The sequence below is a fragment of the Cnephaeus nilssonii genome, assembly GCF_951640355.1.
Source record: "Cnephaeus nilssonii genome assembly, chromosome: 20".
NCBI lineage: Eukaryota > Metazoa > Chordata > Mammalia > Chiroptera > Vespertilionidae > Cnephaeus > Cnephaeus nilssonii.
In genome coordinates, this window is record NC_137091.1 from 35,763,204 (window position 1) to 35,775,440 (window position 12,237).

Sequence of the window (12,237 nt, forward strand, 5' to 3'; positions counted from 1 at the left end):
TGGCCCCTTCCCTGAGCCCTGTGGCCCCACTGCTAGTTTCCCTACCTTTGCTCCAGAGCCCCAGTCCCCAGCAAATTCCCACTTTGTCCCATATGGCTCTGTGTGCCCAGCCACATGTGCCAACCCCGCAGATTCAGAGCACTGTAGTAGCCACCCTTATGCCCCTACCTGACAGTGCCTGCTTGGCTACCTGTTTGCTGCTTTGGAGCTGTGTATCCTGTGCCCACTGTTCCTGCTTCCTATTCGAAGACCATACTTTCTAGACAGACAAGTGAACTCAGCACAGCCACTGCCTAACCCTTGGAGCCTTGGTGAGGAGGTACCCAGGTGCTGGCCTGACAAGTGCTGTGGTTGCTGCCAGGCTTCCACAGGTGGCTGGCACCACTGCCTGTTAGCCCAATCCTCAGCAACCCCCTGTCCTGGAGAAGCCACTGCTCTGTGCTGTCGCTGGAGATTTCCACTTACACACATTTGAAGGAGCCCTCTATAAATGCTCTGGCTCCTGTCTATTGCCTGGCAAGTCCCTGTGGCACAGCCCATGCCAACTTTGAGGCCTTTAGTCTGGATTTTACCCCCTTCTGTGGCCAAATGGTTGTGCTGAGGAGGCCCTGATCATCTCAGCTTGTGGTCTGTGGCTGGACATGAGTTCAAAAGATCTCAACCACTTCCAGATGAGGCTCCACAGGCTCCACCCACCATCCTTCACTGTCCTCACTACCCTCAGGTCACCCATAGTGACCCCTCTTTTCCTGCTGATACACCCTTTGACTCTCCCATTGGGTCCTCAAAGATGTCTACTCCAACTTCCAGTGGCCCTATTCATCTCCTATCAATGGCTACTCCCCTCCCCCCATTGACTTGCTTCTTGACTCCTTCTCACTGGCTCTCCACTTGTCATCATTCACCACCCTTGAGACTTCTATTACTCTCTTATTAATTACCCAGAGTCCTCAATGACTCCTAATTGATTCCTTTTTAACTCACAGGCTCATCCCTGACTTTCCCACTGACCCTCCCTCTCACCCCCATTGAGCATCCCATTAACCCATTGCCCCCCCCCCCAAATTATCCTACTATATTAAATTGACTTTGCTATTAACCTCACTTACTATCCTGTTGACCTCACCCCACTCCCCTACCCCATTGATCTGCACTGAGCTGTCCATTGGCCTTCCCAGGGATCCAATGATTGGCCCATTAATGCCCACATTTACACCCCTGTGGATCTTATCATTGCGCAAGTTCCCACACCATCTGATTTGACCATTGAGCTTCCCATTGATATTCACTCCTCTATGAAATTCTCAGGCCTTTTATTATCCCAACTGAGCCTCTCTTTGACTAATTTTCTCTCTCACTGAGTCTTCCAGTGTTCCATTATTCATCGACTCACCTTCTGACCCCACCCCCATTCACCCTCTAACTGAGCCTCCCCATTACCACCCAAAACCACCTACTAAGCCTACTTATGGTCCTCAATGTCCCATAAATTTGTTCATCCACTTCCTCCATTTGTCCTCTTCTTGATCCTCCCATTAATCCTCATGTGACCCCTCTCCACTGACTACCTAATTATTCTTTTTACCTTCATTGAGCTCCCACTGACCCCTCTTTAACTCTGATCATCTACTCTACTATTGATCCCCCATTAAATCTTTTACTGACCCTCCATTTAGCCTCCAGCTGACCTATTGAACCCTCTTGTGACCCATAATGACTACCCACATTAACCAACCATTAATATTCTCCTTGATCCCTCTCTGATGCTTCCAAGAATGTTTGCTAACCACTGCTACCACCCCCTTCCCCAGCTGTTCTCCCCACCCACATGCCCTGCCTGTAGGTGGACAGAATCCTGGGCTCACTCCCCTTCTTTCAGAACTACTGCCTCCATATTTACTGCCAGAACTTCCAACTCTATCTAGACACACTTCAGTTTCTTGCTGTCTTAAAACTGGGACAGCCTGGCACATGTGATGCTGTGAAGGCTCTAACTGTGTGAACTCTGTGGCCCAGGCGGCCCAAGAGGCTGCCCTGTGCCCTTGCCGGACACCTGGAAGATGGCAGAGATGCCAGGCTGTGGCCCAGTCTGTGGACCCTCTGCCCTGGTCCATGCCCAGTGGCAGCACACTCTTTCAATTCACAGGGGACATGTACTTCCAGCTTCTGGAGGGAACTGAGGCTCCCCTGAGGCCATGTTGAACCCGCTTCTGTTCCTAAATGACTGGCTGGACGGTGTGTGCTGCCACTGTGGCCCCTGCCACATGGCCTGCCCGGCCCTGGCCACGTCCACTGTCACCTGTCAGGCTCTGGGCATATGTCTGTGGCCCTGGATGATACCTGACTTCTGTCCTGAGTGTGTGGGAATTGCCAAAGACAGGTGAATCTCAGAACTCCAACTTGGGCCATTCGGGGACAGAGGCGAGAGTTCCGTCCTGGGTGGATGAGGACCAGCAAAGAAAGATGGGACTTGCCTAAGAGTTAGGACTAGGGTTGAAAAGCGGTCAGACCTGGAGGGGAAGCAGTTGCATTTACTGTGCCTGTCTCTCTCTTTCTAAGACTACTTTTATTAAAGCTGGGAACGGTGAAACAAGGAAGGGCCTAGGAGCGAAGAAGACTGCTTGGGCTCTCCAGAACACTTACGGGAAAGAAGGGAGCCTGAGCCGGGCTACTGTTAGCTCCCTGGAAAGTCAGAGAAAAGGGGGGGACAGGTTTAGGGGGTTAGCCAAGATGCACTGCCACTGCCCATTGCTCCCTTGGTTGCAAGTCTCTGGGGACCCTTACAGTTTAGGAGATGCACCCTGTGGGGGAAGACGTGGGGGAAGGGAAAGGTGGGGGTGTGCTCCTGGGAATGAGAGCGCGCTGTGCCTGTCTTTTCCTCACTGTCTCTCTGTCTTATGCCTCTCTCTTTGAGCCTCATTGTCTCTTCCTCGATGTCCTATTCTATCTGTTCCTCCTTCTCTCTTCCCTGATACCCCTGTGTTGCACTCTAAATGCTCCAGTCTCTGCTTTCGGGCCTGTTACCCCATCTCTCCCGTCTTTCACTATCTTCCCCCACCCCCAACTCCCCCTAGCATTGCAGTGCCAGGCACTCACACTATACAAGCTGTGTGGCAGGTGCTGCCCAGTCACTTGCACACGGGACAGCTGCTGCTGCTGCTGTGAGAGCCACGTGTGCCACGCGAGCTTTGTGCTGAGCGGCGCCTGCTGCGTGCCTGCAGCCATCTATGCCTGCTTTGGCGCAGGCCACACGAGACGCGTTCAGGTACCCAAGCCCAGCCAGGCTGCGCGCGCGGTGGCCGCTCCAGCCTGGGTGACGTGGGCACGGTGGTCCAGCGGGTGGGGTGCGTGGGCGGCCTCCATGGAGGCATGCGCCACTGCCTGCTCCACGGCGGCCTGCTCACGCTGCCCCTGCCGGTGCCCTTCCACCCTGGGCCCACACTGGCCTGCGCCCCACACCTGGCGCCCTGCCAGGCTGCTCAGTCTGCACCTCAGCCTCTCCCGGCAGCAAGGCCGTGCCTTAGGGAAAGGCTGCACAGCACTGAGCCAAAGGCAGCAAAAGGCCTATGATGGCAGCAAAGATATATTTAGGAAAGTAAAACTAGGAAGGGCATAGAAGAAGCAACAGGAGAGCCTCGGCTGGGCGGCTTTGGCTCACTGGGAAGTCAGAGGAAAGGGGGCCTTGGAGACAGGTTCAGGGGGTGAGCCCGGGATGAGCGGCCACTGCTTATTGCTCCCCTGGTTGCAAGGCTCCTGGGGTCCCTTAGAGGTCAGGGGATCCGTGCCTGTGGGGGGAGGATGGGAATGGCACAGGTGTGCTCCCTGGAGGGAGAGTGCACACTGGGTCCTTTGTCCCGCTAATGTAAAAAAAAACACAAAAAAAACCCAAAACCATTCAAACCTGTAAAGAATGTTTGTGAGTTTATTTGAGCCAAACTGTCAACAATTGCTGGGAAGCAGAATCTCAACCTATTGGGATAATGTTCCAGAGAATGGCAGTGTTTCACTTTGTTTTATACAGTACAATCAGTGAAGGAGATATAAGTGGGTCACATGAAATCCCTTGGTGATAGATTAGGGAAGTGGGAGAAAGCAAAGCAGAGGAACCTCTGGGGTTGGGTAAAAAGTAAAATGATGGCGGCTGGTGTGGCTCCATGGTTGAGCGTAGACCTTTGAAGTAGGAGGTCACAGTTCGATTCCCGGTCAAGGCACATGCCCGGGTTGTGCCCTGAGGAGTCCAGAAGAAGGGAAGTTACACGTTACCCTGACATTTCACAGGTATGTTATCTTGGATGCAAAAAAGAAATCGGCTCAGTAAAGATCGAAGTTGATCTTTGTCAAGGAAGATACTGGCCTAGTACATGTCTATCCACTATAAACTGCTTTTCAATGAAAGGTTTTTAATTTCAGACCATTCTTTGTGGTTATTTTAGGTCTCTGGAGTTTGCAAGGCCGCCACACAGGCCTTCCCTGACTTAGTCAGGTTAGCATGTGGCCCCTTTTTGATCCACAGTCCTGAGCATATTTATCTCTTTCTTACAGGTAGAAATCTTAGGGGAGGTCAGGGGAGGGTCTCAATAGAAAAACGTATCAGCTTTCCAGGTATGCTCGTTTAGGATCCTAGTCTCCACTGATTGGTTGGTACCAGGGCAGGGTGTCAGTCAATGTTGCTGTCCTGAGGCAGCCATGGCACCACCTGTCTGGTTTTTTTCTGCTTTTCTTGGTCTGGAGCTGAAATACAACGGAGACCTAGATGATATCCTTAAGGATGAAAAGGTCAGGGAGTCTACACTGCCTGACCAGCAATAAGAAAGATTAGGGGTCCAACCCGCATGACCAGTGACATGCTAGGGGAGGACAGGTTACCCTGAGGGCGAGGTTCTTGTTTTCCCAGTTTTGTCCCTTGCTAGGCATTCGGAGCTTTCTACCCTGGTGAGTTTCTGTACTGGGCCCATTGTCCTTGCTCTGCTCGTGGCTAACAATAAGCCCTGGAGAACTGGATGTTGAGCAACTCCTGGAGGAACTCACATTCTTCTGGGTAAAGAGATGGGTAAAACAGGTGGCTATGAGAACGATAAAGAAAATGAATCAAGAAAGAGAGACAGCCAGAACCCGTTTGGCTCAATGGATAGAGCGTCGGCCTGCAGACTGAAAGGTCCCAGGTTCGATTCCGGTTAAGGGCATGTACCTTGGTTGCGGGCACATCCCCAGTAGGGGGTGTGCAGGAGGCAGCTGATCAATGTTTCTCTCTCATCGATGTTTCTAACTCTCTATCCCTCTCCCTTCCTCTCTGTAAAAAATCAATAAAATATATTAAAAAGAAAAAAAAGAATGAGAGACAAAGAGTACAGAGAAGGTTTAGAATTTTAAATAAGGTGATGAGGAAGACCCTACTGAGAAAGCATTTTTTAAAATTTCTTTATTGATTAAGGTGTTACATATGTATCCTTATTCCCCCATTACCTCACACACACACTCATGCCATCACCCCGCTGTTGTCTGTGTACATTGGTTAGGCTTATATGCATGCATACAAGTCCTTTGGTTGATCGAGAAAGCAATATTTGACTCAAGATCTGAAGGAAGTAGCCGAAACCGGTTTGGCTCAGTGGATAGAGCGTCAGTCTGTGGACTGAAAGGTCCCAGGTTCGATTCCGGTCAAGGGCATGTACATTGGTTGCGGGCACATCCCTGGTAGGGGGTGTGCAGGAGGCAGCTGGTCAATGTTTCTCTCTCATCGATGTTTCTAGCTCTCTGTCCCTCTCCTTTCCTCTCTGTAGAAAATCAATAAAATATATTTTTTTAAAAAAAGATCTGAAGGAAGTAAATGAGGAAGGAGCAAGGCAGAAAGAACACCAAGTGCAAAGGTAAGGGGACTGGGAAGGTGCCTAGTGTGTTGGAGGAACAGCAAGAGAGGCCAGTATAGCTTGTGCTGAATAAGAGGCTGAGGAGGAGGAGATGATGAAGCCAGAGAAGAGACAGGGCCCAGACCACTAGAGACTTATAGAGTGAGCAGAAGTAAAGAATTGGCAGAGTAGTAGCAGGAGAAGCAAAAGTGTGGTGAAATTCAGCATCCAGAAGTAGAGGGAGCTTCAAAAAGGTGTGTGGTCCATGCTCATGAGGAAGATAATGCCAGAGAAGGGGGCCTAGGATTTATTTAGTGCTTATTCTGTGTTGCGTACTGTTCTGAGCATTTTGCATCATTTTGTTGCAGGGCAGTGAAAAGCTAGGAAAATTCCAGAGCAAGAGGAATAGGAAAACTGAGACAAGAAAATTAAAACAAGGCCAAGCAGTGCGGGCAATCTGCAGCCAGCTTGTGAATAGCGAGCCATTATTTACCCAAACCAAGGACACTTGAGAGCAAATGGTTAAAAGCCTCCCAAATGAAAGAATGAAGAAAAGGATTGGAAAAGAGGAAAGGAAAAAGGACACTTTTACTCCCTAAGCAGAAAAGCCAGCAGTCTCAAGGTTTGGCAAGATAAAATCGCCAGGTGCTTCTTGTGAATTGTGGGAAGGCCACAACAAAGTAAAAAGGGACTTTGAGAATTAATCTGTACCAAAATAGTCAGCAGAGGAATTCTGAAACCTAGACAGGAGGGTATATAATGCCTCGGACCCCCACCCAACTCACTCTTCAGATTGGCTGAGAGCCCTTCTGCGCTTCATAAGCCAGATGTATAGATTTGCTTGCCTTGCTTCTTTAATAAATTTGCATGTTTTACTTTCTTAATAAATTATTTTCTTAATAAATCAGCTTTATCACAATGCAATCAGGGTCTCTCATTTAAATTCATTTATATGAGAAGACAAGAACTGGAGTGGGGACATCCCTCTCCCTCTGACTCAGGGGGCTGTCTGGTAACACCTCTCTGGTGTCTGTGAGAGGTGCCTGTTACAATTTCATTTAATCCTTACAGCAGTTGTATCAGTCAGCTAATGCTGCATGACAAACAACCTCAAAAATCTCCGTGACTTGCCCCAAGCAGCTTTATCATTCACATGTCTGTGAGTTGACTGGCATTTGGCCGATCTCTGCTTGGGTCATAAAGCATTTACCATATGCTCAGCATTGCTCTAAGCCAGTGGTTCTCAACCTTTCTAATGCCTCGATCCTTTAATACAGTTCCTCATGTTGTGGTGACCCCCCAACCATAAAACTATTTTCGTTGACAGAGTAACATCGATCAGCTGCCTTCTGCACACTCCCTACCAAGGTATATGCCCTTGACCGGAATCGAACCTGGCACCCTTGAGTCTGCAGGCCGATGCTCTATCCACTGAGCCAAACCGGTTAGGGCAGCATGGTCAACTTTTGATGGAATTTGCTGAATTTCCCCAGAGCAAACAGAATGTAGGGAGGAGGAAAGAGGATATAGGAACAAGGAACTGTGCATGTGGGCCAGCATCATGGTGGAAACCCCCAAGGTGCCTGCCTTGGCTAGACAGGGGGAGGGGGAGGCAACTAGAGAAAGCCTCAGCCCATTTTTTTTTTTTTTTTAATGACCCAATGGGAGACAGCAAGACTAGGCGACATATGAGGAAACAGGTGACCCATGGTGCTCAGCCAATGAAGAACCAGAGGAGGGGCTGAATAAATGGGCTGTGTTTGCTGCCCCAGGTATGCCTGTACAACCTGGTGGACATCTGCCCTCGAGAGCATATTAAAAGTCTTGTTTTTGCCATACTTCTGTCTCGGAGTCCATTATTTGAATTCGGACAGGTGAGCATTTCTCACAACAGGAAGCATGGACCCATTGATTGTCCAGTTACATTCTGATTAGAGAAAGCACATTTTAGCTTGGCTGGGAGTTATACGCTCTGGGACACGGGAGCTAACATCGGAATGCAGTCCATCCTCTTGTCTAGAGAACTGCCTATCTAATGGAAAGATCACAGCCTCATGGCTGAAACAATCTAGTCCTGGAGGCACTGTTCTTCACAACCCTCAGCCCCCATTGTCTGTAATCTGGTCCAGCAGAGAGACGCCAGGGTGGAGGACACCTGGCTCTCCAAGGAACATGGGAGCCAGCGAGCAGCAGAAGAATTGGAATCTGGGCAGACAAAATGGGTAGTATTTATAAGAGGAAAACAAACCTGAAGTCCCATAAGAGAGAGAGAACCGGCTGTGAGTTCGAGGCTAATTGTAGGAGTAGGAGGATGGGCCAGCAAGAGAACAGTGAGGGTATCTGCCACAAACTGGCAGGTAAGCTAAGCCAAAGCCTTTGGTTAAAGGGTCAAGAGACCCCTGACTATGTCTTTTAAATTTCTAGTGTAACCTTGCTCAAGTGACTCAACTTCTCTCTGTGCCGATTTGCTCATCCACAAAAAATAGTAATAATAGTACCCACCACCCAGCCAGCGTGGCTCAGTGGTTGAGCATTGACCTATGAACCAGGAGGTCATGGTTTGATTCTGGGTCAGGACATATGCCCTGGTTGTGGGCTCAGTCCCCTGGGTGGGGCATAGCCGATTAATGATTCTCTCTCATCATTGATGTTTCTATCTCTTTCTCCTTCCTTCCTCTCTGAAATCAATAAAAATATATTTTTAAAAATAGTGCCCACCACATAGGGTAGCTGTGAGGATACATACTTGGCATATAATTAGTAAGTGCCCAGTAAGTCTAAGCTCTTGCTGCCACTTTTATATTATTACTAGAGGCCTGATGCATGAAATTCATGCAAGAGCAGGCCTTCCTTCCCCTGGCTGCTGGCACCGGCTTCCCTCTGCCACCTGGGACCCGGACTTCCCCCGCAGCCCCGGCTTTGTCCGGAAGGTTGTCGGTCTAATTAGCATATTACGCTTTTATTATTATAGAAGATTATTGAAGAGGCAGTATATAGAGCAGAGTGGTTAAGAACACAGGTCAAGAAATCAGAACCCCTGTGGTCAAATCCTGGCTCTGCCACTTACCAGCCATGTGAACCCGGGCAAGCTATGTTATTTCTCTGGGCTTCAGTTTCTTTATCCGTAAGAGATGTTTAAGTGCTCATGGAGAGAAACCAGACAAGGACAGGGTTGGAAATCCAGCAGAGGCATGTAGTATACTATGCATATAGTACTGCAGATCGATCTTGTCAGATCTATCTATCTTGTGTTGGTGAGGACTTAATATCATTTAAAATAAATGCTTAAAAAATAAAACGCTTAAACTATTTTAAATATTTACTATTTTTAGAAAAACGCATTACATAAACAACATAAATTAGGTGAGATTATGTTAAAATATCAATTGCAACATATTTTATTGCATATTATATTACTATCAAGAGTTTTTTCTTTTTTTTTTTTTTCCTTTAAAGTTCCAAGCATCACAAAAGAGAGAATAGTGTTATGAAACCCCGTTATAGTTACAAAAATTTTTACCATTCTTGCTTCCATCTTTCCTCTCATTCTTTTTATTTTAGTCTTGCTGGAGAATTTTAAAGCAAATCGCAGACCTTATTCCGCTTGCAAAGACTTGGGATATGTGTTTCTGATAGAGACACCAGCAGGATTCACAGTGGTTTTCTGAGCGCCCCTTGACTCCCGAGCTCCCGGCCTATTCCCCGCCCCTAACTCGCCTCCTCTCTCTGCAGGTGAACTCCCCAGGGTTGTGGGGTGGTGGCTGCACGCTGGGCGGAGGCCTCCTGGCTTACCCTGGAGGGGACCCCACGCTCTGGGTGGTGGTGGAGCCTCAGGGGGCTCCCCCGCGCTACCAGGGCGCCTCCTGGAGGCCTGCGTGACTACAACGAAATGGCCGCGGACGATCTGATACTCCCAGGACTTTGGGGTGCCAGCCTAGTCGACGTGCTCCAGGCGTGACGGGGCTTCAACAGCTGGGGAGGACCCTCCTCGTGCCTGGCGACCCGTCGGCGCCGTCCTTCCGGGCGGGGGCTGCCGTCATCCCAACTCTGCGCCACGTGGAGGCTGCCTTTGGCGGCTGGGAGCCAACACCTTCTCTGCTTGTCTTCCCACATGCCCGGGAAGCTGGCCTTGCCCTCCGTGCCCCAACACTAACTGCGTGACCACGTTTCTCTGCACGTCCCCGGGGCTGGGACCAGCGACGCACGGAGCTTCCCGAGACTGTCATAGTAACGATGACCACAAAAATGGTAGCGCCTGTCTTCTCTCTCCCAGTGCCCCTGCGCCCGGAAGAGGGGACAGACAGGTGTCCTAACCTCTAGCTCCCTCCTCTGCCAGGACTCAGGAATTCAGGTCAGAACCCCCAGTCGCCTAGGCCCCTCTCTTCCGGGTTCTCGGAACCGTGGTCTCCTCAAGGACGCTTACTCCCTAAGGGCCAGGCCAGCAAACCAGAAGTCCCGCCCCCCTTGTGACGCAACCGCAGCGACAGCCAATGAGGCGCGCCAGCACCGGATAGCGGGAGGCCGGAGGCGGAGGTTTTAGAGAGCGGAGCGGAAGTCCCTCTTGCCTCTCCTCCGGGTTTCTGCTAACTGGGCTGCTGCTCCGCTGTTCTGGGCCGTCGCCTGCGCGCGCCCGCGGCCCAGCTCTGCCATGAGCCGGCCCAGCCGACTGCAGAGGCAAGTGCTTAGCCTGTACCGCGAACTGCTGCGCGCCGGGCGCGGGAAGCCGGGGGCCGAGGCGCGGGTGCGGGCCGAGTTTCGGCAGCACGCCTGCCTGCCGCGCTCCGACGTACTGCGCATCGAATACCTGTACCGCCGCGGGAGGCGCCAGCTCCAGTTGCTACGCTCCGGCCAAGCCAAGACCTTGGACGCCTTCGAGCGCCGGCGGGGCGCGAACGAGGAGCCCGGCGAGGCGGGGGCCCCTACGACTCCGCCTGAGGAGAGGGGCGATTCGAGGAACCCTCTCTAATGGAGTCACCGGAAATCCCGCCGGATGGACGGTGACAGGCCGAAGAGCTCGGATGGAGCAGGGGAACGGTGGGGCGGGATCGCTTGACTGCGTGTGTGGTGGGACCAGGGAACCCGCATGATGGAAGGTGAGAGGTCTTGAGAGACTGGCTCGATGGATTGGGGGAATCGGAGAGCCGTCCTGGCGATGTGGGGTCTAAAGACCACCATGACGGGTGGCAAGATATGCTTGCCCTTGTACGATTCATAGTCACTTGTCGTACCCCTTCCTGAGAGCTTGGGGCGGGCTGCGTCGCCAGCTGGCTGGACTATGTCAAGCTGAGAGCTACTGCTAGAAGGCATAGGGGGCCAGGATGCCCCCCTCCCCGCCCCGTTGAACCGAAAGAGACTGAAACACCCTTCTCTTCACCTCTGGCTCCTGAATTCCCCTCTTTGTATTTAATTCTGATAACAGCAGATTTTTTTTTATTTTTTTTTATTTTTTTTTGCTGAGGAATTTAAGAAGATGCCCTAATGGACGATGGTGAGAAGCCCCGAATCCCTTTGGAAAACTTTCCCCCCACTAATTACAGCAAACTAGGACTGGTGAGGAAGGGAGTAGGGGTCTCATCCCAGCTGATCATTTGTAGACCCCTCAAGACCTCTACACTTACTGTTTCTGAGGGCGAGCCCTGACTCCTCTACCCTTCCACCCTCAGGACTGTCAAACAAATGGAATAAAGTTGGGGATGTGCCTACTTCCTGTTGGTGGTCTTAAAAATTTTATGTGTTTGGGGATATTTGAAGAGGCACGCACACCAAGAAGTGACCGACCCTCTAGGACAGTGGTTCTCAACCTTTCTAATGCCGCGACCCTTTAATACAGTTCCTCATGTTGTGGTGACCCCCAACGACCCACAGGTTGAGAACCGCTAGCAGGGTCGCCTAAGACCACCGGAAAACAGATATTTATGATTCATTAACAGTAGCAAAATTACACTTATGAAGTAGCAACGAAAATAATTTTATGGTTGGGGGGTCACCACAACATGAGGAACTGTATTAAAGGGTCACGGCATTGGAAAGGTTGAGAACCACTGCTCTAGGAGGAATGGGTGTTGGGACCTGTCTTCCCCTCTGGAGCCCTTAGACTGGCAGATCGGTTGAAACAGCATTGATCTCTCTCCTGGGCAGATCCATAAGAGACCCCAAAGAAATCCCAGTTGACTCTTTAATGGAGAGGCAAGAGAAGAGATGGTAGAGCTGGGTCTGGCTGGTGACCCCTGAGGCAATAGTGAGGGGTCTTAACCCTTTGCACTCGCTTGCTTTTTTCTCGATTCCTTTATTCTAATGCTAACCCTGTCGAGTCACACTCGATATCCGAGTGCAAAAGGTTAAGCCTGATTGAGAAGTCCAGCCTCAGGACTCCTTGGATTTTTGTCAGCAA

General features: G+C 50.5%; 1 protein-coding gene across 1 annotated transcript; it reads left to right on the plus strand.

Moving 5' to 3' along the window:
- The first annotated feature begins 10,394 nt into the window (after positions 1-10,394).
- On the plus strand, positions 10,395-11,634 carry SDHAF1 (succinate dehydrogenase complex assembly factor 1). The gene has a single exon (XM_079759512.1). It carries the CDS (start codon positions 10,495-10,497, stop codon positions 10,810-10,812), a length of 318 nt encoding a protein of 105 aa, XP_079615638.1. The 5' UTR covers positions 10,395-10,494; the 3' UTR covers positions 10,813-11,634.
- The last annotated feature ends 603 nt before the right edge of the window (positions 11,635-12,237 follow it).